Here is a 25,118-nt window from a genome sequence, read left to right as displayed (position 1 = left end):
GATTGATAGACTGTACCTGCCACTTCCCACTGGACATTATCTTAGGACATATGCATGGGAGAAAGGACTTTTCCCAGGGGAACAGAACTGACTGCTAAGTGGAATCTTCTGTCTGTATTCCGAAGTGATAATGATCTAGGGAAACCCCCATCTGAGGTGGTGTGACAGCTGTGAATGCCTTTGACAGTGATTATAAGCTTCAGTGAATACACTGTAACCTGGGAAAGGCATTCTTGATGAGTAGGGGCTTCTGGGATGGAACCAGGATTAACATTCAGTCCTGGCTAGTAAATTTCATATCTTTTCTGCTATTATATTTGGATTTCTCCAACACAAGACAATGTAAAAAAAAAAAAATCCCTTTCCTAGATGAACCTTACGTGTTGGAGAAGTAGAGAGAGAATTACTTCTGCTGACATGCAATTACTGGAGTTCTCTGGCCCAAGTTCTAGAGAAATGTGACTGTGCCATATGCCAGGAACTCTCAAAGTTTAAAATTTAGATTGGGGTCCAGTTTGGTCTTCCATGATTGGACCTATGTGCTGGGACCTGTTAATGGCTTCTTTGGGGCTATAGGTCTCATACCTATGGCTCTGTGTCCTCTGGTCTGGTTTCAAAATCCTACTCTGCAAACATCCACTTAAAATATTTGTTTTTCTTTTTCTTTCCTTCCTTCCTTCCTTCCTTGCTTTCTTTTTTTTTTTTTGTGTGTGTGTGTGTGTGTGTGCACGTGTATTGGATCCTGACCCCACGAGAATAGGGACTCAAAGGTAGGATCAGTTTGTCTACTGCCTAACAGCTGCTTAGTAATTAACATGTTGGCCCCTTCTAATATTGCTGGGAGCATTCCAGTGCAAATACCTGTTGATTCCCATTAGTTGCTGATTCTAGACATGTGACCCATGATTTAGTATCTCCCCCTTCCTTGAATATCTTTAGTCAAAAAGTCATGATTTTGCAAAGAATTGGTTTTCCTACTGTCAAAAGATTTCTTTATTTCTTTGGTGACTATCGATGGGTTTGATCTGAAATCAACCTCTTAAAAATATCTTTGAAAACAACTTACCAACATTGTATAAATACTTCTTTGTTCTTATCTAATTCTAATTTTCAGTGGCATTTGGTCCTAGAAACACCTTGCCCTCCACTCGTGCACATGCTCCCCCTCCCTCCCCGCTTCCCTCCTCCCTCTCCTTCTTTGTCTCTCTTTCTCCCTCTCCCTGAACCTGTTTCTGCCCTGGGTCCACTGAAACCACTCCTTCTTGTGACTTGTTCCCCTAATCAAAAATCTTTCACAGACTCCTTTTGTACATTTCTCTTTTGTCACTCAGCTATTAAAAATTCCATCCCAGGTCTTGTCTTTCTTCCTGAATGAGAGTAGCCACAGATTCAGTGACCAATTATGAGATAATTACCTCCAAATAATATATATCTCCAATACATCTCATAAGTCTAATGCCCCTTTATTTCCTTATTCAAGAAATACTTAATGATCGCTCGCTACACATGAAGCCCATTGGCCACTAGGATTTCCTATTAGCATTTCTCTATGTCCCAAACACATGAGAACCGAAGTTCCAAAAGAACAATTCAATCTGTATTCCTAAGCTAAATAAATGGTACTATTATCTACTTGGTCACCCAAGCAATATACTTGGGATCCATTTAAGATACCGCTTTCTCCTTCAGTACCCATGGTTAACTGCCACCCACTGCCATACCCACATGCAGTCAGTCCTAACAGCTATACACTCTGACTATCTCAAATTTGTACTTTCTTCTTCACCCCCTTGACCTCCATTTGGTTTAGGTCTCCATCAGTTTTTGAGTTACTTTAATCTTCAATATTTTGTCCACACTGCTTCCAGCATCAAACCTGATTGATACGTAGATTTCACCATTAATTTCTCTTCCTGCAACACTTTTGTTTCTAGATCATCTTCAGAATTAAGGTCAAGTTCCTTAGCTTGGCCATAAGACCTTTCTCCCCAACATTGTTACTTACTGCATACTCTGCTTCCTGTCCATGCTGAACAGCCTACTGGTTCCAGTCACACTCTTTCCTACCTCTGTATCTGGGCATATTTGGTCTATCTTCCCTCTGCACTATCACTCCTCTCTAAAAGTGGCATTGTAGCCTAGTGGATAAACATGAAATTTGGGGGCAAGAATCTCTGATATCCAGTCTTGGACAAATTGCTTCTCTTCTTTAAGCTTTAATTTTATCCTTATGGTTGTTTAAAGAATCAAATCAGACATGGTTGAATAAATGAATGAATTATGTATTTATTTAATGCCTGCTATCTGCCAGGCCCTGCTCCAGTAACTGAAGATACAACAGTGAACAAAACCCTTGAAGCCCCTTCCCTAAGGGAATTTATATTCTATCTATTGCATAAGAAGTGAACAAGAAAGTTTACTGTTATTACTCATCCAAAGTGGTATCATCTATCTGGGGGAACATGTCAGACTAATCCCAATTTCCATTTGGATGTTGGCACTCATTTTCCATGGTCCTGTACTACCATATATGATATCATTATTATAGCATTTGTAATCATTAGAATTGCCAGTTATTTTTACCTTACTCACCCACAACCCTGGAAGTGGTCAGAGCCTGAGATTATTTTTTTTCTTGTTTTACTAGCTCTGAATACATAAGAAAGCCATTTATAAGTGTTAAGTAATGAATGAACATTTTTGGGTATGCCCAACATATTATTTTAAAATAATAACATCTACCACTAATGAGAATTTGCTGCGTGCCAGCTGCTGCTAAGAGCCTAAAATGCATTATGTAACTAACCCCACAGCAAAACTATGAAACCAGTATTAATACACCTACCTTATAGATGAAGAAACTAAATTTTTGAGATGCAAAATAACTTGCCCAAATCACACAGTTAGGGAGTGGTGAGGTCAAGCCCAGGCCCAGGGTCTATTTAAGTCCAGAGTTCCTTCTTTAATCATGATACAATCATGGGCAATTGGAGATGTAAGACAGTGGTTTACAAACAATTTTTAAGTAAACCTGTGTACATAAAACAAAGGTTGAAAACACAGACATACAATGACATTTTAGCTACCCCTTGGTCCCCACCATAATCTCTGTAACTTCTTCACCCTGCCGGTGGCTGGAGAACCAGAAGCAATTTAAAACTGTCCAGTTCTCAGTGTTACAGCCTCTTCCAATTTTATCCATCTTTGGATGAACCTTTGATGTCTGTCCTTTTCTAGCCCCTCTACAAGATGGTGTCTGGAGGACTGAATTGGGACGTGGGGCTTTTAGAAACACAAAAGGTGGGGGAGATTAGGGGCCTCCTAGTCTCATGCTGGTTCTTAGGTTTGCAATGTGAGTGTGCAGAGGAGGAGCTCTTCTGACCCCCTTCAGGGGCATTCTGTTGGGGCTCTGTGCTACACCCTTAAGCTGTAGTGTCTTCCTTCACAGGCCTAGCAGTGTATAACTTCCTCAGAGATTATTATTTCTCTTTTTTTCAGCTCTGACTGCAAAGTTTCACCCTATGGACCTAGGTTAAAATATCCCTTTGCCTCTGTTGTAATGAAGCCCCTACTGCCACCACCACTGTCATAAACTCAGCTCTCTGATAGCACCATCCATTCAATCTCCTACTTATTCCCTGCTGGGCAGACAGAAACTTCTAGATACCTGCCACAGGTCATGCTTCTCCACTTCAGAGTCAAACTCAAACCTACTCTTTCCGCCATACCAAACCACCATGAACCTGTAATGTGATGAGACTGCACCTCATTAGAGAAGGGAGATCTGTACTATGAGGGCTTTACCTCCTTAGGAAAGGTGTGTGTGTGGGGGGGGTCTTACTATGATGGGCTGCAGCTCACTTGGTGAGGGAGAGAGTTGCTGATCCATTTTTTTCAAGGTGGTTGTTTCCTAGATTCTCAAATATGGAAATGAGGTAAAAGAAAGCCCTTAGTTTTGGCTTGGAATTCAGCATATTTTTCTGTTTTTTATCCCCAGCCCTATTTTGTATTTTTAGAGACAGGGTTTCACTGAGTTTCTTATTAGTGCCTTGCCATTGCAGGGGCTGGCTTTAAACTCTCGATCCTCCTGCCTCAACCTCCCCAGCCACTGGGATTACAGGCATGCAGCCTGGTTTTTTAAAAATTTTTAATTTTTTAGTTGTAGATGAACACAGTGCCTTCATTTACTTATTTAAATGTGGTACTGAGGATCGAACCCCAGTGCTTCACACATGAGAGTAAAGCACTCTCCCACTGAGTTACAACCCCAGCCCATCTTCAGCCTATTTAATGTCTCCCTTCTAAAGTAAGCCTGGTGGCCCGTAAATGGGAGAACACCACTCTTCCCTATCTTTATCTCATCCTTCTGTATACTCAGTTGGGTCTGGAAAAGATGGGATCCCTCCTCCCCTTTCCTGCCTTTTCTATGCTTTCTATATATCTACACCATCCTCCTTCCCATTCCCAAACTGGAATTTGCCCTCCTCTTTTCCCCTGGGCTGAACTTGAGAATGGCTGCCAGGTAACCTGATTTATGGGGAGAGGAATGAAAACACATCTGTTTAATATTTTCAAATTATTACCCCTGTTACCCCTGCGTCTCTTAGGGTAATCACTGGTCTCTGGAGCTCTCTGGGTCCCTTTATAGTAGTGTGGCTCAGAGCAAGCATAGAGGAAGATTTACAAGGGCTCTTAGATACCTCCCTCACCTGACTTAATATCCCTCCCTTTCAGCCTATCAACCAGATTCTTGGCCATCATCTCTACTTTCATGAGCAGCCTAGAAACAAAGTGGGAGTATTCACTCCACAAAATTAGTGGGTATAATTAATGGACTATAATGAATTCTGACAGATTTAGTCCTTATGATAACATTAGTTATGTCCAACATATTACTTAAAAAGGTGATCATGGAAAAGTTAGCCGAAGATTCCTAATTGAGAAGCATACCCAAACATGTTGAATATTTGATTTGTAGACTGTGCCCTTCAACTTTAAACTGTCCCCCCAAAAGGGGAAGCTTTTATGAAAGAGAACTAATTAATAAGGAAATTGACAACAGTGGTAACAGAAATAGTAAGAGGAAGCATGGTTCTCTGCAGCAGTGAGTGCATTCTGAGCCCCTTTAGCTCATTGTGCAATGTGAGACTTGGTATGTATCTCTTGTATTTAGATTTTTATTTGGGTACTTTGTTAAGTCTTAGGTCAGAACTGGATCCTGACTGTATGAGAAAGAAAAAAATTCTCATGTAAATGGGGATGTGCATGAAGGAATCAACTTGTGCACTGTGAACTAACTGGAGAAGCAGAATAAAATTATTAAAATAATAGCCTAAAAGGAGAGAATAAAATAGAAATAAAGGGGCCCCCCTTGTTTGAAATTATCATTACCATCTGGTTTGTGAAACATTTGATTCCAATTCCAGAAGCTTGATACCAGAAATAACTTATAACCAGGGACATATGCTGGAGAATTGTCAGGAATGACAGAGTTTTTACTTGTTTTTAATATCTGTATCACAAAATAATGAAGCTGATAAAAGTCTACAATATTGGGGAGGAATGAACCATACATATCCTAGGACTTTCTGCCATACGCATTCTTGCCGTGTCTTTCATACCCAAATTCTTCTTCCCTTTCCACCCCATGAAAGTTAAAAACCACTTCTGATAAGTAGATAATTCTTCAGACTCTCTTCTCTGGAGGAAAGTACTGGACATATTTGGGGTCTATACAAAATCTACAATCCATGGATTGTCTTTCACAGTGGTCATATTGGGTGTGATTCTTGATTCTTACCTCAATATATAATATTGGAGTAAACATTATAGACAGATCACTACTATTTAGTCCTATAAGATTAAAAAAAAAAAAAAAAGCATGTCACTTTTAAGTTCCAGTTCACCCCTTCCTATATGACCTTCAGCAATTTACTTAAATCCCTCTAGTTTATTCATTTTAAAAAATGGTTAATATTAATACTATCTTACTCATGGGCAATGTATTGGAAAACAACATTTCAATGACAGAGAGCAGCTTGAATGTTAAGAGCTTCCAAATACTAAATGAGGTGGTCGCTTATTTAATTCACATGGAAACAAAATAAATGGCACAGAATCAATGATCTGTATCAGAAGGCAGTCTAAAGATTTTTGAATTTGAGGGTTCTGGGTAACTGTGATCTTATAAAACAGTGGTTATTTTTAAAAACCCTCTTTAGGGATTCTTTATACAGAAAATCTCGTAATTTATGGTCTTTGATCCTCACATCATTAAAGGCTACATTGATTAGAAGGAAATACAGCTTATTAGGCTTTCAGATTATTTGCTTGAGGAGGTTGCTGCTTTGAAGAGTAAGGGAGGAACCTAGACATTTTTTAACCCCTCTAGTCGGATACCTTTTCTCGAAGGTGGCCACTAGGCCTTTTTTGGATTTTTTCCTGAAACATGCCCAAGTTTAGTTCTGGTGGCATAAGAACTTGGTATTGAAGGAGTTAAAGGGTCTCCCACACCCCTTTGCATGAATCCTTCTTTTGTGTACACAGCTGCAGTCGGAGCACGGGTCGGAAAGGAAATGGTTAGAGGAAGAGCTGGTTTTCAGACAAGGCGAGTCTGCGAGGGGGGCTGCGGGGTGGCCTGGGGTTTTACATGCCAGATGTAGGCCTGCCCGGGTGCCTGCCTGCAGCGGCTGGCGTGGTCACGCCGCGGCCCTGTGTGAATTGAGGCGAGGTGATGAGTTAGCGGGTTGCTATGGCGACTGGCCAATCACGTGACCCGGGTGCTGTGCCGGCGCTCTGACGTCAGCGGCCGGGAGGGCGGGACACAGGAGGGCGGGGCGGGGCGGGAGCTGAGCGGGGAGAAGCGGGCGAGCAGGCGGCGGGCACGATCCCTGTGCTGAGCAGGCGAGCGAGCGGGAAGACGCAGCCACCTTCCTCACTAGCCAGCCCACAGCGGTTTGTTCCCTTTCTTGGGAGTGCGCCAATGCCTGGGCCGACCCAAACCCTGTCCCCAAATGGCGAGAACAACAACGACATCATCCAGGATAACGGGACCATCATTCCTTTCCGGAAGCACACTGTGCGCGGGGAGCGTTCCTACAGGTAATGGGGCTGGCACCAGCGCAGCGCCGGGCTGGGGACCCTGGCTGGGGAGCAAGGAAATCCGGCCGTTATATAATGGAACAGATACTGCCCGCCACCCGGGCTGCAGACGTGCGTTTGTGAAGGCGGTTGCAATCATTTGGTATCTGTTTTCGTGTGTCATGTTGGGTATGCATCGAGGCTTCTCGATTGCAGATGGGAAGCATTTTGTGAATAGGTTGGCTGCCTGCAAGGGGTCTCCCTCCATCTCTTCCCTTCCACATTGATAAAAATGCATGCTATTTCCCCCTTCTCTCCAAAGGGAGACGGGCTGTAGCACTTCCTTTCCTCTTTCCCTTTTAGATTTTAAAGGAGCCATTAGGTAGAGGTGCCTAAAGGCAGAAAACAAATGGGTGGGTGTCGAGAGAAAAACGTTTGTGCTTAACCTGGAGAGTGTGCGGGAAAGATGGAATCCTCTAGATTAAGCTGCAGTCTGTGATGTTAAACCGCCAGATTGATGGAGCTTTGTAAGAATTCTGCTCGCTGATTGGTGCAAGGATTGACAGCAGAGGTCACAGTGTCAGACATTCACCAAAATTTTCTCCATGGAACCCTAGGTTTATTAGAAAGAGACTAGACTGCAATGAATCTGAAAAAAATTTGGGCACTGTTATGTATTTTCCTAGGAGTTTATGGCCTCCGCATGGGTGGGGGAGCCCTTCCTTCTTAATGACAGTAGAAAGGTAATTCCTGGTATTTTGCTGAGGTCTGATTTGAGGATAGGAATGATCTTGGTCATTGTATTGTGAGCCTTTTGATTAATGAGCTCGCCTGTATGGTTGGCATCGTTTTTACATTAACATATCTGGCAATATGTTCCCATAGATAAGCTCATTAAAATTGTTTGCATTGTTTGATAAGGATAACAATGTAATGGAGAATGCAGCTAGGGTCTTAGGCAGCTCAAGGCCAGACTTAAAGAGAGACTGATAGCTTCAGTCATATTTCCTCAGAAGTTCTTTTGTACTGGGTTAGTTATTTTTAAATGTTACCTTGATAACCGCTAACAATGCTTTTGCTTTGAAGCAGAGCACACATACCTCTAAAGCGCATCCTCTCAGCTAGTGAGCAACAAGAAAAACTCTTTTTTTTTAAAGACTTCATCTAAACATTAAGATGGTTTTACAAATGGAATATTCTGTGTATTTAAACATTGTGTATCATAAAATAGGGTCAAAAGCACCCCACTCCCTTTCTATTTTACCAAAGACACATACTGTTTGTTGACTCAAAGAAAAAATTATAAGCAACCTTTGCCCTGTCATCTCTGGCAGTTACATAAATACTTGGAGTTAATTTTGGCTGTGCCCATGAGGTCACCCAAATCCCATGCCTTATGGTTCCAATGAACGTGTTGACATGGTATCCTTACAGATTTCAAATGCTTGTTATTCTTTTATTGTAAACCAAAATTGGTCCAAAACTTCTAGGACTCTCCTTTTACAGACCCAGTAGTTGGAATGTTGGGCACCTTCTTACCTTTCTCCTCTGTGAATATCCCAAAGCCTAAAAATTGAATTTAAAAACAAAAACTTGAATGTGCTTTTAAAACACATTCATTTGAAGTTGCCTTATAAGTAATAAATTTGATGAAGCCCTCACTTTTTAAATGACTTAATTCCTGCTATGTTGGTAGCAGTTGCTTTTTAAGATGGAGTTCCAATTTTACCACGTGGGCTAAAGGAAGTTGCCTAGTTGGGTTTTATTACTCATATGAACTAACTTGAAGTGGCAATGGAAAATCACTTGACAGAAAGGTTAAATGTAACCTTCTTGTGATAAATTATTGCTTAATAATACAATTGCATTTACTTCTTTAATTCAATCTGTTAATGATTTCCATTTCTTGAATTATTTCCATTTTGCTTGATGTGTCCCAATAACAGTACCTGAGATTATATAAAAAACAAAACTAAATTTTAATTATGACTGATTGAACAAATTCTTAAATCAGAGCATCATTGCATTTGTCTTTTTTATAATAGGGTTACTGGATGCTATAGCAAGAGATGCTATAGGTTAAATGAAGATGGAAGCCTCAAAAATTGCATTTGTATTGTTATTTAAAGGGTGCGCTTGGAGACAAATACACTGGGTGTTTTCCTTGGTCTGCTTCTCTTTCAAAGTGGATGACCAATGTAATATAACTACCACTTATTTTTTTGGAGAGTCATAGGGAAGGAAAAATGTGACACTTTTTTTTTTTTTTTTTTAATGAAGGAAGCATTCCATCATTATTTTGGCATCCCAAGACTGGAATAATATAGCCATTTATTTGCCGAGGAAACTTGGAAGGCAAATTGAAAACCATAGTAGAAATTTAACCAAATAAAAGTTTTACTTTAGCTATAGTCTTGGGATAGCACTCACCAATGAGATGTGCTTGGAAATTCTCTTTGGTGTTGCTTGGGGAACCTTGGGGAGCCCAGGGCCCTAGCAAGACCAGAAACAATTCGTTTCTTGGCTGCTTTACTAACTCCTAGGTAGGCTTCCAACAGGCCCTTTATCTTAGGCTTTTTTATCTACCTTTGCTTCTTACATATAAGGATATGCAATCCCATTCTTTGAGATGTTGTGAGGTTGACTTCAAATATTAGAAACAAAGAATCTCTTAAAAGAGCTATGTAAATAGGAAAAGAATGCTGTTATTACTGAGAAAGGGGTTCTTCCAGGTACTCTTGGACAGGAACACACCTTACCTTGCTGGCAGCACAGATGAAAGGAAAGGAGAACAGGGCAGTGCCCCTGAGCCCTGATGTTGGACTAGTGGTCACTCTTCTATTTTTATAGCATATGTACCAGATTGTTCACAGGTGAAAGTCGGATATGGTCCCTGACCCAGATCTTGGAACTCAGGTGTCAGTGTAAACAGAACCCATTTTCACAGCTTAGAGTAGAATAGGAGGCAAATCATTAAGGGAGCTAGTGTCCATTTGATGAGAAAAGCAAGTTTCCTTTATAGAATGACTCCTGAATTAGTAATTTCAATGGAAAAGAGCCAAGTGCCAAAATGGCTCAATCCAGTCATGTGCATGTTTTCCCGCTCATGTCCACTGTCGTGTTATCACCTTCTCTGCCCCGGCTTCCTCATTGTACTGAGGAGCATTAGAAAGCCTTATATTTTAAGAGTTGCTTAAAAAATAAATGTGGTGAGGGCCATCTGAGGCGACACTGTTGAATTCACAGAGCGAATGAGTCGTGCTCTGAGTCTCCCTGGAGAGGATCCTCCCCATAGCTCTGTTTCGTGCAGATGCTAGTTGAAAAGGAGATTTATTAACTGGCCCTCATGGCATCTTTGTTCACATATTCCAGGCTTTTGAGAATGCATGTGTAAGGCTAAAAAGGACTGTTTTAAAATGGGTGTTTGAACATGTAACTACAATAGCATGTTTTCTGAGTACTTAAGGGGGAAAAAATAAAAAGATTACCTGGCTCCAGGGGATAGACTGTAAAGAATGGCAAAACTAAAATACAAGCTTAAAACGTTGACCTAAAACATCAGGCTATGCCAATAAGACAAAAAAATGAGCTGTTTCTAAGGAAGACAGAGAACTGTCATTTGTATAGACATATAAAAGATGGAGGCATGAAAATGTGTTCCACTCACTAGAAGCTATTGTAACGTGGCTTACTTTTACCAGAACATAGATTTCAGATCACGTTCACCCAAAGCAGTAGCTATAGACAGCCAAAGTCCAACTTCACATGCGTCCATTATGTACCTATTAGTACCATCTGGGTTTAATACTGCCAAAGGAGGTTTCGGAAAATATGATTTGGTGTTTAATATTTTTCTTAGTGTTTGTAAAAGTCAGAGAGTTACTTGATGTTTTGCTAGGTGCCCAACTTTGGAACTGCTTTTCAGGGTCCTCATCAGAGCTTTTGTGAACGGGATGGTCTTTGGTGCACTTGTCCTTGGGGAGAGGTCCACCCCTGCTCTGTAGCTTGTTGTCATAGTATCTGTTTACAGTGCATGATCTTAGCAGAGCAGTTGTGTGAGATTATACTCTGGAATTAGAAGGTTGATTTCCTTATGCAGCATCTTTTCTGTTTTTATAGGTCTCCTATCGAAGCTGAAGTAAGTCCTTAGGTTAATTAAGTGGACAGAAAATATCAGGTCTAATCTAAATATTCCATTTGGGTCAAAGAACTAATTCAGTAAGTGTTTGAGAATATACTCTGGCCAAAGTCTATGCCAGATGTCCCTTAAGGACCTTGAATTCTAGCAAAGTCAGATATAAACAGCTCCTTTTGTGGCAAATTTACATTGCTGTCAATATTTTGCTTAGTCTGATAGCAAAAGTGGTTTGCATTTCCTGTGCTCACAGTGACTCAAAGTAAGTAAAGATATTCTCAAGGAGAGTATGTGGTACGAAGCTAAAAGTTGGTGTGGGAAAGCAAATATATTGGTGAAAAGAGCATAGGCTATGGAATCAGAGTTTTCTCATTGGCCTGGCCAGGTGCATGGTGGGCAATGGTGGGGAAAAAAGGCAGGAGCATTGAAAGATAGATTGGGTAGTGGGAGCCTAGAAATAGGAAACCACTACAAGTTTATTACCTGATGGATAGGATAATGGGGCAGAGGTGTGTTCTGGAATAGTCTGCTGTTTTGAAATGAGAGTTAAAAGGAAAGTGGAGTCTACCAGTGTTCATCCATTCAGAGGGGCCTGGAATTACTTAGGGAATAAGTAATTCTCACTGGTACTATGAGAGAATTCCAGACCCCTAGTGTGCAGGGATCAGGATAAGGTAGATAGATGGATGTTCCCTGGCTCAGGACATCTCTCCCTGTGTAGAAGGACTTCATAAAGGCACTGGTACTTAGGTCAGAAGTGGCTTTTAAGGGGTGGCTAGTGTGAAGTACTTACACTGTTCTGATCCTCCCAGACCCAGAATCAGGGTGTTTGGCACTTCACTGTGAAGGATCATGCCACGGGAGCTATAGATGAGGCTGGTGAAGCTGCTTAGAATGCTCCATGAGACCCTGGGCCAGTTCCTCACAGTTAGAAGGCATTACCTTGATGGCAGCTCCTGAAATGGACTGAGAGTTTACCCTGGGTCATATTGCTAAATTTTGTCAGTTTTACTTTAAATGGATTTGTCCTTCTCCTGTGAAAAGTGAAATATGTTAAAATATATGTTAGAATCTCTTTCATTCTTCCTAACTTCCGGGTATTTTTCAGTTATCTGCTTCTGGAACCCTAAATTGAGTGTCATACTCAGCCAATATGTTAAATGTTATTTCACTAAGCCCTTTAGCTTATACTCCATGAACAACCTATCAGCAACTACAATCCTGTTTCTTAGCTCATTTTAAAATTCTGATTACTTATCTAATGTTTCCGGCCCTTGGTGTTTGTTCATTGAGAGACTCCTTCCAAAATGCAAACCTACAATTCACATAGGGAAAAACAAAGTATGACTTTTGCCTTAATGAAGCAAATACAGTTCTCTTAAGTGTTTTTGTGAAATGTATCTCCAAAGATATTAATTTATTTTGATGAAAAATAAATCATTAGTAAGGTAAAGATCAAGCAGTGTTTTATAGGCCACTAAGAAATAATTTCTTTATAGGTTACTTAAAAAAAAATACTTGTACATTTTCAGTTTCAAGTCTCCCTAGACTAATCAGGCTTTTGCTCACTTGAATCAGGACAGACTTGCTTAAAGTATTATTTTGCTTTTGCTTTGTTGTGTTTTTAAAGGATATTGATGACAGATACCTAGAATGATGGAGCTGATGGCTGCTTTTAGTGATGGTATCCTTTAATGCTTAGCTAATGTAGAAGAAACTTGTTCAGCAAAACCTCAGTCTTTCTATTATTTCTAGGCCTTGCTTGGTTCTGGCAGGTAAAATGATTCTGCCCATCGAATCTGATTTTGGCCATGACTTTGGAACAGAGAAGGAACAGGCCAAGCGATCTAAGAAGGGAGAATACAGACATTGTGTGAGTGTGCACGTACACCTGTGCACTCGCTGGTGGAAGTCTATAAACTTGTGATCTTTTTCGAGCATGTCATTTTGATAGAGTCACTGTACTTCCTAAAGGCATTGTGGCTCCCTATAGCATTTCATAAGGCAGACCTTGTGCAGATTTGAATTTTAACAGTGCACAGAGTCGATCCTGAAGTTAGTGGCCAGTTTTAGTTATTGCATAGGCTAAAAGGGCAGTGTTCTTCTTGGGAGGCACACTTTAGATTTCTGTAAAACCATTTCATTTTCTTAGGAGTAGTGTCTGTTTTGTTTTGTTTCGTTTTGCCTTAAAGACATTAATTCCTTGTTCTTAATTTAGTGTTGGCCTACCCTGGCAAAGCCCTGGGAGGTAATTCATCAGAAATGCCAAAGGCATTGACATTTCTGGGAGGCTTTCATGTTCACAGTTATTCTCTGATTATAAACAGTGGTATGCTTCATTTAAGAGCCCTCCGTGATTCCCAGCAAGGTTTGCATTTGGTGCCCCAGAAATTGGGAGAAAATGGAACTACCGAAATAACAGGGTATACCCCTCCTCCTGCCTTCCATTTACTTCCTTTTCGAAATGACCAAACATGTTTCAGCTTGCTAAAAATGGGAATTTTAAAAAATTCCCACTGTTGGAGTTTAGACCATTATCGTTATATGTAAAATTCAGACCACAATTGTTCATTCAGCAAACTTAACCGAGTTTCTTCTGTATGCCAGTCCCCATGCTGGGCTCTTGGAATACAAAGAGAAATGCAGAGCCCTTCCTGGAAGGACCCTCTAGAGGCCTGGGTGTGAGGCAGAGAGTGCTGGTGGGAGGGGTCTGAGAGGTGGGGTGCCCACACCTGGCCAGACAGCACCCAGAGTCTGTCTGGTTTTTTTTGGAGTATCGCTGTTGTTGATTCAGAAGTCTTCAGTTAGTGTTCACTTGTCATAATAAAGTGACTTTGTGATTACTGTGCCTATACTTGGTAAGGGCAAAATTATCCTCCTTTAATTTTCCAAAACCTTTCAGAAACAAAGCAGGTAAGGATAAACTATGTTTGTGTTGTGCACCCTACCATGGCCTCCATATATGTTTTATTAATGTAGACTTGAGGCGCAAATTTGAGCATTTTTGAATGACTTTTGTAGCAGAAAGTTCACATCTCCCTTACAGAAAGTCACTTGAGGTAAAAATAAAAGACTTATCTATTTTGATCTCTCAATTTTTATGAGATGTGTATTGGCCACCACTAGGTTAAAAATAGTGCATTATTGTTTACTGACTTATGTGTAAATAGGAAAGTGAGACTATCTCCATATTCACTTGATGTACTGCCTAGAGAAACTGAAAACATAGAAACTTATAAAAATGGGAACTGGGCAAATTAGTTGCTAGGTGCCTTTTATGTGTTCTTTTTTTCTAAAAAGTTGAAGCTATATAAATGCATTGCCAAATCAATCATTGACGTGTCATTTAAGCACTTTAATAGCATGGATTTTAAATTTCAATGAGTTTGAATTTTAATGAGTTATACATGTTGAACTGTTAGAAAACATCTCAAACTATTCATGGACTTGGGAAATCACATGAAGGATAGTAAACGTTTGCCTAATGCAAGGACCATTCTTACATTAAAGCATCATAAAAAAATAAATAAATAAATAAATAAAGCATCATAAGTCGCAGATGAACAGTGCTCTCCCAGCACCTGCCCCGTGCAGCCACTGAAGTTTCAAACGTCCCTGGTCCACATTCTGTTTCCTTCTCCCCAGCTCACACACTGGAGCGGCCTCTGTTGTTTCTGGTGATGTGTCCAGCCTGCTTAGTATGCTCCGTGAATCCTGCTCTAACTGCAAAATAATCCTCTCTGAGGATTATTTTTCAATATCCTCTTTGCAGTTTTATTTTCTTCTCATTTATTGAGCACCTGCTGTTTGTCAGGTAACGTGCAGGGCCTCACCACAGTGAGATTACAGGTAATTGCTATTTTTTAGACACTCTTGACTGTAGCCCCTGCCTCCTGCAACTGGCCTAAGCTCCCTTCTTAGTGTAGTTAAGGAGTAGTATTTGCCCTTCATGTAACCCCCACCCCCAGATCCTGTGATGATGGCCAGGAAACCAGCCATCTGCATTCACCATGCCTCCCCATGGCAGCCTCCTCACCCACCAGGCTGGTAAAGTCTGCATAGACCCCAGGGAGACTGACCAGTTAGGGAAAAACAAAGAGGAGGAGAGCTTCGCATACATTATCCTTATTGTAAGGACCTGCTCACAGCAACTGTGAAATAGAGACTTGTGACCTGAATGCCTCTTCTAGAAAAGGAGGAAGCAGAAGATGGGGTCCCTGTGAGGGTAGGAGGCAGGCACATGCTTCCTGCAAGAGAGTTTCTGGGATGAATGTGCCAACCTCCCTTCTCCTCATCTCTCTCTTTCTCTTTGTTCCTGGGCAGAGTAAATCTGCCACTCTAACCCTTGTTCTTCACGGAAGGAAGAAAATGATAAGTGCTATGTGAGCCTAGGCAGGGATCTGGTGACAGGAGGAAATGGGACCAAAGAGGCCCTCCCCAGTCTCCTGCTGGGGCCTGGAATGCACAGGAAGCAGGTTTGGTGTTTGGAAAGCTGATTTTTCTCTTCCTGGAAGTTGACAGAATTGTCATCCCACTGACTTTAAGGTGTTCATATTAATTGCTCAATTTCCAGCCTGTATGAAGAGCGTCTTCCTCTCACTCCTGTTCAAAGGTTGTTCTGGATGGAAAAGATGGCCTGGAGCATCCAGCACCTCCTTTGGTCTTTCACATGAATGACCTAAGATAAGCCTAATTTTCCTGCCGTGTATATGGAATAATAACAGCACCAACTTCACATGGTTCTTATGTGGATTAAATAAGATAGAGAATATAAAATACACCAAGTGGTGTCTGGGTACGAAAGAAATTCCTTAAAGAATGTTAGTATTATTGCTTGTAGTTTAAATTCTACTCTTTTACCCTGTCTTTATAGTCATCTATGATTTTTGTGTTTTAATTACCTGATATGATACCTGGCATATAACAAATGTTTATTAAATATCCAGGTCGAATCTGGAAAAATTCAAACCAGTTATATTGTAGTCTTCCCCTTATCAACTTTGTTAAGAACTGATGTCAGTATCGTAGTAATGCATCCATTTAAAGTGCATGATTCAATGAGTTTTGGTATTATATGCCCCCAAGTCATCACCAGTCAGGATATAGAATGTTTCCATCACTCCACCACCCCAAAATTCCTTGTAGCCTTTCTCTGTTCATATCTCCTCTTTCCATAGCCACAGAAACCACTGACCTGCTTTCTCCACAGATTCGATTCAGTTGTGTTTTTTTTTAATAAATGAAATGCAAAGTTCATGACTGCTTTGACTTGGCTTAATGAGTTTGAGATTCAGCCATAGCAATTTTGTCTGCAGTCCGTTACTCTTTATCGCCAAGTAGTATTCCATCATATGGTAGTGCCATATTTTGTTTATCCATTCAGCAGCTGATGAACATTTGAGTTGTTTCTAGTTTTGAGCAGTTATGAAGAAAGCCTCCATGAATATTCATGGATAAATCTTTGTGGGGACATGTTTTTGTTTCTCTGGGGTAAATGCCTGAGAGTAGAATGATCAGATGATATGGCTGGTGTTGAATTTAAGAAACTGCAAACAATTGTTCAAAGTGATTGCACCATTTTAGAGAGTCCATTCCCTGTCTTTGGCAACACTTGGTATATCAGTATTTTGACTTTTGACTGTGTTTGTGGGTGTGTAGAGGTATCTCACTGAGATTTTAATTCATATTTTTCTGATGACTAATGATGTTAGTCACCTCTTTGGTGAAATGTTCAAACCTTTTGACTATTTTTTTAAAAAAGTTAGGTTGTCTTATTGTTATAAGAGGACTGTGAAAATATATTCTGAATGCTATGATATAGTTTTGAAGTAAATTTTAATATAGCTGGGTCTTATATTCTGAACCTGAATATAAACCTCTCCAGAAAAAGGATAGTTAATTTCTACCTGGTCTTGTCCACAAAGACCTTTATAGCAAATAGGTCACAGTCTACTAAGTTCCCTTGTCTGAAATGCTTGGGACCAAGAATGTTTCTGATTTGGGAATATTTCCATAGGCTTTCCTGGCAGAGCCCCTCTAATAGAAGATGTTTTGAGCATCATATCAATGTTCCAAAAATTGGATGCTTCCTCATTTTTAAATTCTGGAGCATTTCAGAGTTTAGGTTTGGGGATTAGGGATGTTCAATCTATACATACTAAACAATTGTAGTAAAATACACTGCAAAGTAGTAACAAAACAATTATTTTAACTCAGAAAAAAATTGTAAGTCCACTTTAAAAGTTTCATATGTAAGTTTTTAATATAGGACCTGGGTTTTCTTTGGGGTTTTGATAAATATGAAACACTCTTTTAATTTTGTGGAGAACACTGTAATTATGTACATGCTCTTTTCTTATTTCATGTCTTGATGCTAGATCAAATGTCCCATTATTAAGTTTAAGAGGAAAATGTGTATAAAATTTTTTCTTTAAATGTGACAAGGAACAATTTTATGGATTTAAAATCTTACCCAGGATAACTAAGCATTGAATGCCCCCTCATTTTTAAATTCTGAGACAGACATGTCCCAAATCTACCTGTTTGCATTCTGTTTAAGTTGGTGGGCTTTTTGTTCTTGCAAGACTCTCTTAGGAGGTTTACATGAAAGGATCTACTGAGGGTCCCTGTTATCTTGACAGAGTGGCCTACTTGTTCTCAGAATCTATTTGGGAATCTCTCCAGCAAAATCCCAGTATCTTAACCACACGTTTCAAAAATCTAAAGATACTGTAAAATGTAAATTCATGTATGATTTCACAAACGGCCTGGACCTACTGAGTAGATTTTGTGCATGTAACTTATTTCCTTTATCATTTATTCATAATGACTGCAAAAACCTTCAGGCCAAATTTCAGGTGAATTACTACCTTCCCTGAAGGCAGCAGTCTCTTGCTCTCCAGACTGGTTGGTGATTTTCTGTGTTCTGGTTGGAACTGAGCAGGCCACAGCCACTTGAGGATCAGAGGAGAGTTGAGACTGTTTTTTTGCTTTAACTGAGGAGGTTCCATGAAAGGAAGCCAAATACTATTAGACAGGACATCCTGTGAGTCCCTTAGTTTACGATGTCCAAGGACGGGACTTTTTTAAAATAAGATGATTGCTTGCTTCCTTTCCTGTTAACTAGGGAGCCCCGACTGAGGATGTCCTTTTGGGATTTAGGCTCTCTAGCAAACAACTAACCCCCATAAAAATCACTTGAAGACTCATACATTGGAAAAATGTCCATGTGTTCATATATGAGCCAGTGATCATTTGGTCTGTTAGCATTTAAGCAACCACCAATCCTGTTGTCGTGAAGTAATAATCCAAAAGAAGGGACATGATCAAAGTAAAAGTTCTTGAAATTAACCATGCTAAAATAAAATTTGAGAGTTAGGTATATTGTGGCATGCCTACACAATTAAGTACAGTACAAACATGTGAAGAAGATATGAGAAATGTCCACAATAACAGAAACAATCTGATTGCTTCAAAAGTATGTATGGATTTTCTTGGTCTCCTAGAGCTTCCATGACAAATTTTACAAACTGGGTGGTTTAAAATGCATCCTCTCTGAGTGCAACTAGAAGTCTAAGACCCAAGGTATTGGCAGCACCATGCTCCCTCTGAGGGCTGGGGAAGAAGCCTGTCTCTTCCTGTTTCTGCTCGACCATGTGTTTCCTGGCTTGTGGTCCCAACGTTTCATTACCCCACACCTTCTTCCACTTGTGTTTTTACACGGCTGCCTTTGATTAGGACACCCACCCCCATCTAACATGATCTCATCATATAAGTACATCTCTAACAACCCTGTTTTCGAATAAGGTCCTATTCTGAGCTTCTAAGTAGACATGAATTTGGAGGAGATGCTCCTCAGCTCTGTGTATAGATATATGTGTATGTAATGGGTCCTTTTTTAATATGTGTATATAAAAAAATACATTCATATACTTCCCTACCACACACACAGGAGAGGTTTACAAAGAAACAAATGTGTTTAGAATAGTGCAATAATATGCATATTTTTAATTTTTTTGTAGTTCTACTTTTCCTATAGTGAAAATGCATAATTTTTAATATAAAATCTATTTCTTAAAATAAAAAGTAGCACCTCAACATGTTTTTTATTTTTAATTTTTAAAAATTTTTTTGGTTGTAGATGGACACAATACATTTTGTGCTGGGCAAGCACTCAACCACTGAGCCACAACCCCAGTGTTTTCTGTTTACCAGAATCCCACCTTGAATTAGTTATTTCTTTGCCTTATCAAAGCATTATGGAGGTAATTTAACCTTAATTTTAAGTAAGAATTAATCCTCTATAGCATATATACACGTATAAATATATGTAATGAGTCAGTGGATGTTTTATGGTATTAAATAAACATTTATCATGCTTACTATTATGATAATTATAGTAATAGCTAAGCCTGAAATAACATAAAGTAAAATAGTATTTGAGACATTGAGTCAACCCGTGTGATATCAAGTTTTTAGTTTAAGTTCAGAAAGCCAAAAAATGGATATGACTGTTACTCAATTGCTGAATGGAAAGCTAATTACTATAATATGATTTAAATACTCTAAGTCAGATTAATCCTAGGAACCTAGAAACGAGACATGGCAACTGGATGGAGGCACTTTACCAGATTTATGAATTTCATCTGTTCAAATTGGCTCAAATACTGAGTACCTTTTAACACATATCCACTCTAGAATGGACTTCATCTGCTCCCTCTGTGTATTCTTGAGACAGTTTTGTCTGTAATATCATTTCTAGCTATGTAGTCAAAGATAGTCTTCTCATAAGTAATTTCCTTTCTCTTAATTCTCTTTGAATGTTTTCTTGTCAATTATCGTCTATCTTTAAGAATCCCAAGTTTAATAAAGCACTGTCTTCAGTGGAGACCACTAATCCACCATGTGTTAACTACTGCAGTCCATTAAATGTCGTCCTCTGCTCCCTGAAGTCCTCACACCACAGAGCTGCAGAGTCAAAGGGAGGCTGCAGGGCCAGCTCCTCTCCTTCCACTCCTCCCCAAACCAAGGGTCCTACCGCATGTCCACCCCACTGTGGTTTCTGTGCTTGATTCAGTTTGAACACGGCACAATTCTTGAGTGTTTAGTTTCTGTACTTCCCTTTGAGAATTGTAGTGCTCGTACACTAATGCAGGAAGTGTAACTTTTGACCAGTAACAAGACAGTGGGGAGGAGAGCAGATAAGTACTGCAGCTTGAGGCTGTCTGCAAGTGTGCATGTGCACACATTTGTGTATAAACCAATGTTTGTCAGGGGCTGCTATATACTTAAGATGCAAAAATCTATCAGTTTCTATTCTTCATTCCAGCAAAGTAATAGGAAATGAATGTATTGATTTAAAAAAAGAAAACAACTCTTCTTTCATTCTAGAATACAAAATGGCATCTGATTTCCTAAACAAGAGTACAAGGGAAACCTAGTGATGAGAAAAGAAGGATGAACTCTAACCCTGGGGTGAAATTGTAGAAAGTTAGGGGAAAATCTCTGGCTGAGATGAGAGAATCATTTCATCTGGGAAAGGAACTTTTGGCAATGATGCCTTGGGGAACTAGTTATGAAATAACGCTGCTGATTTTTGTTAGTATTTCCCCACAGCTACACCAGTTTGCCTGAGCATCACTAATCTTAGCTATAGCAATGACCAGAATTTCCATTTGCTATTCCTCAATATGTAAGAGAACCCATTTTGTAATTTGTTGATTGTTCCATGGGGGTTTGGTTCTTAGAAGATGATTCATACCTTGACAGCTAAAGGTAAGAGTTGAAAAGTTTAATGTTACACTATTCCCCAATTTGAAATTTTCCATTTTGGTTGCATATCAAGTCTACTGTGGAAAGAATTAAGCATAGAGAGGGTGTAGATAGGACTAGGGGGAGATATGGATGTATATTACCCAGTTTGGAGACAAAAGTCACTGGAATATTTTTTTAACACTGGCCTTCACTTACATCATTTATTAGTAGGTTTAATTTTATTGGTACTTCATTTCCACTTCAGAATGTCTTCATGAATTTTAAAGTGAATTTTACTACAATAAAAATACAGACCTTTGGATAGGCACCAGTCTCTAAGAGTAAGATACCAGGGGATTTTTTTTTTCCTTTTTGAATGAAATAGATTGGTACATAGGTACCAATCTGAAGTCTTTTATTAGCTTTGAAAAAAAAAAATTGTAAGCTGTAATATATGTGGTCTCTGTCCACTTTGACTAATCTGCCACGAAAAGCAGATTGGGAGATTTGGGTCCAAAATATGCAGTAACTAGAAATGTAAAATGTGGTGATTCCTAAAATATTAGCATGGCTTATGTGTTACAGCTGGCAGCTTTTCCGGCCAAAAACTGTTCCCAGCAATGAACTGAGTAACTAGTCCCCCAAATCTCTACATTTTAGGCTTTTCTTCATGGAAACGTATGTTTAAAAATCATCTTGGTTAAAATGTAAAATGAAGCCTTGGTAAGAATTTAAAAAGGAAAAAATGGTTTTATGAGGGCCCACACCTGTGTCCTCATTTGGAGTTCTTTCTCTTTCAATTTACTGTCGTGATGTAATAAAGACAGAGATCAAGGAGGGATTTGGTTGACAGCAAGAATCCTAGAATCAATCCCAGACCCAAATCCCATGTCTGCCACTTAATAATCTCAACTGGGCAAGTCATTAAATCTCTCTGACTCTATCTTTTCCTACATCATGGCCTAACATGCTAGCTATTGTGTTGACAAAATGAGACAAGGCATGTTAACTTGTTGACTCTTGTACCAGGCGTGTGGAAATTTCTCAGTGAATGCTGGCTACTGTGTCATCTAATCTAGTCCTTCTGCTTTACCACTGGAGACAAGGAGGTCTCAAAGAGTGGAGGCGCATGTGTGCAAGTAGACCCAACTGCGTGGTGGGAGCTTGGGAACTAGAAGCCAGTGCCCTGGATTCCTGGGGCAGAGCCCCCACGAAGCTGCACAGCAACTAGCGAGCCTCTCATATCTGGGTTCCAGTCATAAAAAATGCCACATTACTCACCTTTTTTTTTTTTTCCTAAATGAAGAAACAAAGTCCTTTAATCTACTCAACCCCCAATTTATTCCCTCTCTTAGCTAACATGGTGGTCGGGCATGACTTGCCCCCATGGTATGACTTTAGGCACTCTGTCTTCTCCCCACAAAACTCTCCCCAACTCACCTTCCTTCAGCTCTGATTCAGTTTTGTGTGCCCACTGTGCCAGACATTGCCCTAGACCCAGGAGATACATAGTAAATAAAATCCAGGTAAAGTACATGTGTTTCCTAGAGCTTGTATTCCAGGGGCTGGAGTTTGTCTGCCCAGATAATAAATAAGGTAATCCCTGATGGTGTTGGTATGAGGAAGGAAAAGACAGTGTGCTGTGGGATAATCAGAGGAGGCCCTTCCTAGAGTGGGCAGAGAGGGCTTGCTGAGGAGTTGACATTAGAGCCGGACCTGAAGCCTGAGATCCCAATGTCAAGTGCCAGAAAGAGATCTTTTTCTTTGCATAAGCCCTGGAGCCCCCAGTTATCCCTAATGATTAAACTTGAAGCTGTCATCCATCATTTGTTTCTCATTATGAGAGCAGGAAGATGTTGAAGATGCTGAGTACCTGGGGAGAAGCCAGCACTGCCAAGAGCACAGAACCAGGAGCTGGGTCCACCCCAGGACTTTGCCTTGCAGCAGCCACACACTTTTCTGCTCTATCTTATGCACCTGATTTTATGCAGTATGGACTAACAACTGAACATGGTCACCCACCATGGTGGCACAGTAGCACCCATGTCCTGAAGGGTTGACCTGGGGCCATTCTGGGCGTGGGTGACTTGGGGCCTGACTAGAACTGACTTGGGATCCTGGGAGAGGCTAAAGGTCAGAGTGAGAAGGAACAAGGCCAAGTAGGGCTGGGAAAGTAAACAGAAGGCATATGGTTGTGGAGAAGTGGATGTACTGCAAGCCAAGAGAGGTAGGCGGGGTGCTGAGCAGAAGTTGGTGCCCTGAGGAGACCAGCCAAGCCTTGTGGCATGGGAACAAGCTCCGGGTCATTGGAATTATTTTCAGAGCATGGATGAAGCCACCCACTGCTTGAAACAGATGGACATTTAGGCAAATATAATCAGCTGCATTTCTGACCATATGAAGGAAAATATGCCCATTTTGTGTGTGTGCTTGGAACCTTAGCCTTTTACACTCTCATTATGTTTCATTCATATCCAGGGGACATCATGAATGCCACAAAGAACTTTTTTAGAGTTCCAAAATTTCCTCAATTTGTGGATAAGAGCCAAGTTTTCATTTCATGAAAGGGCCTCAACTATTGACTTTATACTGAGTTAATAATCAAAACAAACAAAAAAATCCACCTATATTTGCTGTCCTGAAAGTTTTATTCTTTTTTACTGCATCAACAAGGAGCCAAACCAAGACTGCATTCAAGGACCCACCTTATGGAAGTACTTAATGAGGTTAATTTAGACTATTAAAATGGAGCTATTTAAAATGGGGTTAGATTTTCAAGTTTTGAAGGAAAATTTTGGAATCTCATTTTGTAGAAAGAAATCTGCATTTTAGTCATATTGTTACTTTTTAAAAATTGTATTAGAATGCTTGGTAATGTGGCAAGAACTTAATTTGTTTTAAAAAATAATAGCTAAGGCATCGTGAAAGAGTGGTATTTTTCTGTTTGTCTCTGGTGGGTGGCAGTTATTGAAACTAGGACTTCTGATTGTCAGACTAAATGGAATTTTGTATCTACATTAAAAGCATTATCATTAAGCATGGATGATAACAAAGTGCACATTAACACTGTAATGATAGGCAGTCTAGAAAAAAACCTGTCATAGAGCAGGCTGCCCAGCCCTCTGATAAAACTGAGGTTTATCTAATTTTTCTCAAAGCAACTAAGCATGAAAGTTCCTTACATTGGTTTTGTTCACTAGTTTTGAATTGCAGATGCTTAATTGTGAGTGAAAAAGTGTATTTTAAAGTCCATGTTTTAATAAAATGTGTATTTTCTCATGGGCAGTGTCCCAGTGTTTCTCTATCGTTCTTCTATGAAGTCCTTACTGTGTTCTGACCTCTGATTCCCCAGGAGGCCCTGCCCAGAGGAGTTAGTGTGGCATTGTCTGTCTAATCCTATCACAGAGCCATGGAGCCCTGTAAAAATAAAATAGATGCAAGTCCGCCCACAGCCGACTTATGTGTATTATTACCTGGAGACAAGATGACCTCTCAAATTCCCATCGCAGCCCTTGAATCCTTGCATATATCAATTAGTCCACAAGTGAAATGGAAGCTTTAATACATGAATTTAAATGAGACTTCCCTAGTTTCTATAATCTCTCCAGGGAAATTTTATCTTGAGAAGGTTTGTCTTTCAATGTTACCCCTTGGACTCTTTATTCCATCCCTGTCTGTCCTCAAGCACTTTCTGTCTGCCCCCACATTTGGGTCACAAATGAGAAAATGATCAATTGAGAATGGTCTGGCAATATTCTTGGCGAAATGTTTAAATCCCACCCCTCTTGGTATCGAGTTTAGAGAATGAATTATGCACAGATGAAAAGCGGGGAAGTTTCTGGTTCAGGGGACACATTTATACTGTCACTCCCTATGGATGCCCAGTTCATTATTAGGGAGGCCTTGGGAGATTGAACATAAGCCTTTTGTTAGAAGGAGGCAGGAAGGAGGCAGGACCTGTGTTGTTCCAAGGCTTTTCAGAAGAAAATTCTCATATATGAGTTAGACTGAAGCTCTTCATTACCCCTCAGGTTGACAACATATATTCTGAAGCAGAACTGGTCTTTTTGAGAGCAACTCTTGGGGTTTCTTCCTTTGACTCAGTATTTAATTTGTGGATATAAGTGTACTTTTTTTCCTTCAAAATATT

General features: G+C 40.0%; 1 protein-coding gene across 3 annotated transcripts in view; it reads left to right on the top strand.

Annotated features, from left to right (window-relative positions):
- Positions 1-25,118, top strand: part of Mapre2 (microtubule associated protein RP/EB family member 2) — a 149,463-nt gene that overhangs the window by 49,812 nt on the left and 74,533 nt on the right. For 2 of the 3 annotated variants that reach the window (XM_071602814.1, XM_027935603.3), the window contains exon 1: positions 6,848-7,101. The exons of the other annotated variant lie outside the window; for it this stretch is intronic. In XM_071602814.1, coding sequence (XP_071458915.1) covers positions 7,014-7,101 — 88 coding nt within the window. In that variant the 5' untranslated portion in view covers positions 6,848-7,013. Of the gene's footprint in view, positions 1-6,847; positions 7,102-25,118 lie in introns of those variants that run through there. 3 annotated transcript variants of the gene reach the window in all.

Source organism: Marmota flaviventris, chromosome 16, assembly GCF_047511675.1.
Source record: "Marmota flaviventris isolate mMarFla1 chromosome 16, mMarFla1.hap1, whole genome shotgun sequence".
Classification (NCBI taxonomy): Eukaryota; Metazoa; Chordata; class Mammalia; order Rodentia; family Sciuridae; genus Marmota; species Marmota flaviventris.
Note: the sequence above shows the minus strand (reverse complement) of the source record. Positions and strands in the feature narration are given on the sequence as shown.